At 43.6% G+C, this 7,998-nt stretch overlaps 1 protein-coding gene across 2 annotated transcripts in view; it reads left to right on the plus strand.

Annotated features, from left to right (window-relative positions):
• Positions 1–7,320, plus strand: part of ptpn4a (protein tyrosine phosphatase non-receptor type 4a) — a 93,701-nt gene extending 86,381 nt beyond the window's left edge. For both annotated transcript variants that reach the window (XM_084179776.1, XM_084179775.1), the window contains exons 26-27: positions 261–396; positions 7,029–7,320. In XM_084179776.1, the coding sequence (XP_084035902.1) occupies positions 261–396; positions 7,029–7,235 (343 nt within the window). In that variant the 3' untranslated portion in view covers positions 7,236–7,320. The remainder of the gene's footprint in view (positions 1–260; positions 397–7,028) is intronic.
• Positions 7,321–7,998: the final 678 nt, after the last annotated feature.

Consider the following 7,998-nt stretch of genomic DNA (forward strand, 5'->3'; position numbering starts at 1 on the left):
GACAGGAATATTTATCTCGCATAGAACACACAACAAGCCGACTAGGTAAATAGATAAACTATTCTACTATGGGGTTTAATGACTGCAGCGGAAACACTACTCCTACACACTGCTGTAGTACACAGCCCAGCAGCCCAGAACGCTCCACATAGAACACCTACACGCCTTTATAAATCCACATCTCAGGCCTTACTCAAGCCAAGGTATCTGACTCAGCCAATACATGTCCCCCTTCTCTCCCCCCTTGTGTCATCCTGCAGCGCGGGGATTGGCCGAACAGGAGTTCTCATCACCATGGAGACAGCGTTGTGCCTGATGGAGTGCAGTCAGCCCGTCTATCCATTAGACATAGTCAGAACCATGAGGGACCAGAGAGCCATGATGATTCAGACACCTGTAAGTCCTCCACTCTTCTCTTCGTCCTCCTCTTCTATCCCTCTCTTTATCCTCATCTCTCTCTCTTCCTCTCCCGTCTGTCTGTATTTATATTTTTCTCTCTTCTTCCTCCTCTTTATCTAGTCTAGGCTAACTTGCCTCCATCGCCTTATCCAGAATGGCGAGTTAGAATAAAAGGAGCACAGTCACAGTGTAGTCTTGTACAGTGTTACTAATTGAAAGGAGAGGATACTGTGATTATGCTTATTTTATTCATCCCTGTTGTACAGTCAATGGAAGACTTTCCATTGTTACAGTCTACCAGTGATAATATTTTGTGCCAAGACAATGCCATTGTCTCTCCAGATTGCCATTTTTAGGGTAGGTGTAAGGATTTTGTTTCCTACACTTGTTGATATTTACTTGTCTGGGCTATAGTATAGTATATACAGTGGGGTCTGAAATTATTGACACCCTTGAAAAAGATTAGCAATAAAAACTGTATGACATAAATAATTCAAAACTGTATTGTGTGCAAAAAACTAAAGGGAAAATTATTTTATACTAATACAATTGCTCAGAGAAAGAGATTTAGTTAAACAAGTGAAACTTTTTTTCTGAAAAATTTCAACATTCTTAAAAATTGAGTAGCCAAAAGTGTAGTATTGGTCCCATATTCCTAGCACACAATGACTACACCAAGCTTGACTCTACAAACTTGTTGGATGCCTTTACATTTTGTTTTGGTTGTTTTTCAGATTGTTTTGTGTCCAATAGAAATGAATGGTAAATAATGTATTGTAATTTTTTTGTCACTTTTATTGCAAATAACAATATAATATGTTTCTAAACACATTAATGTGGATGATACCATGATTATGGATCATCCTGAATGAATCGTCAATAATGATGAGTGAGAAAGTTAGATTATTTATTTTATACAGTCATTATTACTCATCTTTATCAAGGGTGTCAATCATTTCAGACCCCATTGTACCATGCTCCATCCTAACCAGCTCTACAGTGTAATATATGCCCTAATATATACAGTGCCTTCGGAAAGTATTCAGACCCCTTGACTTTTTCCACATTTTGTTACGTTACAGCCTTATTCAAAAATTTATTAAATAACAAAAATGCCTCATCAATCTACACACAATACCCCATAATGACAAGGTGAAAACAGGTTTTTAGAAATGTTTGCAAATGTATTAAAATAAAAAACTGAAATACCTTATTTACATAAGTATTCAGACCCTTTGCTATGAGACTCGAAATTGAGATCAGGTGCAACCTGTTTCCAGTGATCATCCTTGAGATGTTTCTACAACTTGATTGGAGTCCACCTGTGGTAAATTCAATTGATTGGACATGATTGTAAAAGGCACACACCTGTCTATATAAGGTCCCACAGTTGACAGTGCATGTCAGAGCAAAAACCAAGCCATGAGGTCGAAGGAATTGTCTGTAGAGCTCCGAGACAGGATTGTGTCGAGGCACAGATCTGGGAAAGGGTACTAAACAAATTCTGCAGCATTGAAGGTCCCCAAGAACACAGTGGCCTCCATTATTCTTAAATGGAAGAAGTTTGGAACCACCAAGACTCTTCCTAGAGCTGGCCTCCTGGCCAAACTGAGCAATCAGGGAAGAAGGGCCTTGGTCAGGGAGGTGACCAATAACCCGATGGTCACTCTGATAGAGCTCCAGAGTTCCTCTGTGGAGATGGGAGAACCTTCCAGAAGGACAACCATCTCTGCAGCACTTCACCAATCAGGCCTTTATGGGAGAGTGGCCAGACGGAAGCCACTCCTCAGTAAAAGGCACATGACAGCCCGCTTGGAGATAGCCAAAAGGTACCTAAAGACTCTCAGACCATGAGAAACAAGATTCTCTGGTCTGATGAAACCAAGATTGAACTCTTTGGCCTGAATGCCAAGCGTCACGTCTGGAGAAAACCTGGCACCATCCCTACTGTGAAGCATGGTGGTGGCAGCATCATGCTGTGGTGATGTTTTTCAGCAGCAGGGACTGGGAGACTAGTCAGGATCGAGGGAAAGATGAACGGAGCAAAGTAGGACAACAATCCTAAGCACACAGCCAAGACAACGCAGGAGTGGCTTCGGGACAAGTCTCTGAGTGGCCCAGCCAGAGCCCGGACTTGAACCCGATCGAACATCTCTGGAGAGACCTGAAAATAACTGTGCAGTGACACTCCCCATCCAACCTGACAGAGCTTGAGAGGATCTGCAGAGAAGAATGAGAGAAACTCAACAAAAGTTACCCCCGGACAGGGCCAACCAGGCAGGATATAACCCCAACCACTTTGCCAAAGCACAGCCCCCACACCACCAAAGGGATATCAACAGACCACTAACTTACTACCCTGAGACAAGGCAGAGTATAGCCCACGAAGATGTCCCTCGCCGCACGAGCCAGAGGGGGCGCAAAACCAGACAGGAAGATCACGTCAAGGCTCTGATGAAGGCGATTAATGCCGAAACGTAAGCCGATTGTTTACTTGTCCCGTCTTTAATTTTAGGGGACCGAGTGGCGCAGCGGTCTAAGGCACTGCATCGCAGTGCTAGAGGCGTCACTACAGACCCGGGTTCGATCCCAGGCTGTATCACAACCGGCCGTGATCGGGAGCCCCATAGGGCGGTGCACAATTGGCCCAGTGTAGTCCGGGTTAGGGGAGGGTTTGGCCGGGGTAGGCCATCATTGTAAATAAGAATTTGTTCTTAACTGACTTGCCTAGTTAAATAAAGGTTATAACAGTATATGGCCATTAAGGCCAGATTTTTCTCCAAGATGTTCAAACGTTCATAGATGACCAGCAGGGTCAAATAAAACTCAGTGGTTGCAACAGGTCAGTACATCAGGAGTAAATGTCACTTGGCTTTTCATAGCCGGGCATTTAGAGGTTGAAATAGCTGGTGTGGTAGAGAGAGAGAGTTGAAAATAGCAGGTCTGGGACAAGGTAGCACGTCCAGTGAACAGGTCAGGGTTCCATAGCCGCAGGAAGAAGAGTTGAAACTGGAGCAGTAGCACGACCAGATGCTGCGGACAGCAAGGAGTCATCAGGCCAGGTAGTCCTGAGGCATGGTCCTAGGGCTCAGGTCCTCCGGGAGAGGAGGGAGAGAGGGAGTACTCAGTACTTTGTTGAAGCACCTTTGGCAACGATTACAGCCTCAAGTCTTCTTGGGTATAACGCTACTAGCTTGGCACACCTGTATTTGGTGAGTTTCTCCCATTTTTCTCTGCAGATCCTCTCAAGCTCTGTCAGGTTGGATGGGGAGCGTCGCTGCACAGCTATTTTCAGGTCTCTCCAGAGATGTTCGATTGGGTTCAAGTCCGGGCTCTGGCTGGGCCACTCAAGGACATTCAGAGACTTGTCCCGAAGCCACTCCTGCATTGTATTGGCTGAGTACTTAGGGTCATTGTCCTGTTGGAAGGTGAACCTTCGCCCCAGTCTGAGGTCCTGAGCGCTCTGGAGCAGGTTTACATCAAGGACCTCTCTGTACTTTACTCCGTTCATCTTTCCCTCGATCCGGACTAGTCTCCCAGTCCCTGCTGCTGAAAAACATCACCACAGCATGATGCTGCCACCACCATGCTTCACAGTAGGGATGGTGCCAGGTTTCCACCAGACGTGACGCTTGACATTCAAGCCAAATAGTTAAATCTTGGTTTCATCAGACCAGATAATCTTGTTTCTCATGGTCAGAGTCCTTTAGGTGCCTTTTGGCAAACTCCTAGCGGACTGTCATGTGCCTTTTACTGAAGAGTGACTTCCGTCTGGCCACTCTACCATAAAGGCCTGATTGGTGGAGTGCTGCAGAGATGGTTTTCTTTCTGGAAGGTTCTCCCATCCCCACAGAGAAACTCTGGAGCTCTGTCAGAGTGACCATCGGGTCCTTGGTCACCTCCCTGACCAAGGCCCTTCTCCCCCGATTGCTCAGTTTGGCCGAGCGGCCAGCTCTAGGAAGAGTCTTGGTGGTTCCAAACTTCTTCCATTTAAGAATGATGTAGGCCACTGTGTTTCTTGGGGACCTTCAATGCTGCACACAATTTTTGGTAACTTTCCCCAGATCTGTGCCTCGACACAATCCTATCTTGTAGCTCTACAGACAATTCCTTCAACCTCATGGCTTGCTTTTTTCTCTGACATGCACTGTCAACTGTCAAGGATGATCAATGGAAACAGGATTCACCTGATCTCAATTTCGAGTCTCATAGCAAAGGGTCTGAATACTGTAAATAGGTATTTCCGTTTTTTGGGCTGTAATGTACCAAAAAGTGGAAAAGTCAAGGGGTCTGAATACTTTCCGTATGCACTGAATATCCAGATACAGGGCTGTATCTGGAACTGCATGTTGAAGATGGAAATAGAATGAATAGCAAACACAATGTCTTGTACTATTCCAATCTATCTGACAATCATATTTGATCTATACATTTCTGTCTGAACATTCTGTAAATATCCATTCTCCTGATTGTCCATTGCCAACCGCTGTGTCTTTGTGAGACGCGTTGTGGGTCAACGGATGATCTCCGCATGTGTAGTTCCCTCCGTAATGCATGGAGGAGGAGGTGTCATGGTGTGGGGGTGCTTTGCTGGTGACACTGTCTATGATTTAGGCCCCGTGTAGCTCAGTTGGAAGAGCATGGCGCTTGCAACGCCAGGGTTGTGGGTTCGTTTCCCACGGGGGGCCAGTATGAAAAAAAAAAAATGTATGCACTCACTAACTGTAAGTCGCTCTGGATAAGAGCGTCTGCTAAATGACTAAAATGTAAAATGTAAAATATGTACATAATCAAGTCAAACCAATTAACCAATGATATTGTGTAAAGATACGTATAAGTTGTGACACTCAACTACTGTATGACTCTTTCAACATGCCACTGAAAAGGTCAAAAGCTGCAATTAATTTAATGATACCTGAAAATACTGCAGAGAAATTCAAAGCCATTTGCAAGCATTGCAAGCAGCAAGTAGGATGCTTAGCAAAAAAACTACTTCAAGCCTCTTTGTCCATCTGAGTGTTCTTGTTTCAAACACACGCAATCATCTTTAAAGGGATAGTTTACACAGAATACAAACATGATTTTCAACCTACCTTGGCTGTAGTTGATTCAAGAAGGCAGTTTTGGGATATTTATTTTCCATTCGACACTTAATAGCCAGATTTTGTTACTCTTAGTATTCTCAGTAACACTAAAACTGTTAACACATTAAACTGTTCTTGTTTCTATGTAATACAACTTGAATTACTTTTGGAGCAACATTTTATTAGCATGTTACAAGAACTTGATGTCAAGTGTAACTGCATTACGTTATGCCTCACTCATTATGAACATATATTTGTTAGTCATTTTGAGGCTGCAAAAGTGGTCTACTCTGTTGAAGTGATTCTATGTCCCTCATTTATTTAATTCTAGGCTATAGGCTATATTAAGATTCATATCTGAGATCCCTCCAAACCATGTGCTAATCATATATTTAGACTAGTTCAACTGTTCTTTTTGGTTCTTCATCAAATATTTGGCAGCCATCAAATAAATATTTATTTTAGTTTTCAAATAACTTGTATATATAATAAGAGTATATGCCATTTAGCAGATGCTTTTATCCAAAGCGACTTACAGTCATGGATGCATACATTTTACATGTGGGTGGCCCCGGGAATTGAACCCACAACCCTGGCGGTGCAAGCGCCATGCTGTACCAACTGAGCCATACAGGACCAAATACCTTCAAATATTATTTGGTTTTCTGAGAAGTAGTCAAAGTACTTTCAAATATTATTTAGTTTTCTGAGACCTGTATTTGAATATCAAAGAAAATAGTTGCCTTTTTAGTTTAAACTCTATATTCGACTACCTCGAGTATTGACTACAAAATACAACTATTTTCTGCCCAGGTCTGGCTGTTTCTCATCTAGACCCAGAGTCTCTGGGTGTCCTAAATGGCATCCTATTCCCTATATATTGCACTACTTTTAACCAGAGTCCTATTGGCCCTGTTCAAGAGTAGGGCACTATATATGGAATAGAGTGCCATTTGGGAAGCACACTATATTCTCTATCTCTCTCTCTAGAGAACTCAGTATGAGTGCCATTTGTCCCCGTGCACAGCCCAGAGACCCAGGGTAACAGAGGTAGAGATGATGATGCAGCTGTAATTTTGTTAGGATATGCTGAGCTCTAATGAGGCTAGCACACCCTCGGGGTCCGGGGGGATAGGGGGAGGATGAGGTGGAGGAAGGATGGAAGATGAGGGGGTAGTAAGAGACCACGCTAATGAGAGTAGGGTAAAAGAGGGGGCTTTCATGCATTTCCTTCCTCCAGTCATACACACTGAACTAAGTGTGCGCATACACAATAATCTAAGTACACATATTCACACATACTCTCCCTCTTTCCCTAGTACACATACACACACATAGTGACAAACATGGGTACACACACATGTACACACACACCACTGCACCCCACCTCAGGGAAGTTAGCTGTTCAGGTTGTTTATTCACCCCTGGCTGCATCTGTATCCCAATCACTGGCTGCTCTGGCTCGTTTGCTCATGCCTTGCCATTAGCTCCTAATGTTGTTGACGTTCTCTTCCTTCCCCCTCTCTTTCTCTTCTGTGTCCTAAGAGCCAGTACAAGTTTGTGTGTGAAGCCATCTTGAGGGTCTATGAGGAAGGCCTGGTCAAACCCCTGAAGTCCACCCTATACCAGAGAGAAGAAGAAGTCGAAGTAGAAAATGGAGGAGAAGAGGAAGAAGATGAAGATGTTAGTATTAGCATTAGCGCTAGTGTGACCAGTGAGACCAGCGTGACCAGCGATTGCCCTGAACCCTGACCTCTAACCCCTTGGACTTGACCTAGGTTCATAGCGGGACGCCCAGCGCCAGGGAGGAAGAGCCCTGGTTACCATGGTTACTGCCACGGGCCAAGGAGAGAACAAAGCACTGTTGCACTTTATGCCGAAAAAAACCCACAAAAATCATGGACAAATGAATCCAGTTATGTTGATATGTAGACGGACATGCCTTTTCTTCTATGTCCCTCCGGCCGATCGAGAGTATTTATTGTGTTTTAGTTTGTGTCAAACCCTGTCCACTGAACAAACGTTAGTACGAGTCCTAGCTTCATGCTTCCCAAATGAAATCATAGGTAGTAAAAAGTAGTGAGAGAATTTTACTTTTGCTTTTTAGTGAGTGGTTTAATTTATTATATTTGTTTGATTTTCTTGTCAAATTAGACACATTAGAGCACTTTGTGTCTAACCCTAGCTAACCGTGTGGCTGTCGTGTCACTATGCCTTGGTTTTTCATAGAACAAACAAGGAGCCATTGACTGACGTTGATTGGCATGTTAAACTGTCCAGTTAGTAAACTGTCAGATATTTTTTACTGCGTCAAGGCAGGGGGTGGATCTACTCTAAGCTACAGTATTTCATAAAGTCCCCAGCCACCATGGCAAATAAAGCTAACAAATGGGAGACTTGACCTTAAAACAACCTTTTAAGTTACATTTCTCACTGTCTTTGTGTGTGTCTGTCGAGAACACAAGCCAACAACACTAAGATCATTCAGCAAATAATAATTATAAACCCCACCTCC

This window comes from Coregonus lavaretus (genome assembly GCF_964263955.1).
Source record: "Coregonus lavaretus genome assembly, chromosome: 16".
Taxonomy (NCBI): domain Eukaryota; kingdom Metazoa; phylum Chordata; class Actinopteri; order Salmoniformes; family Salmonidae; genus Coregonus; species Coregonus lavaretus.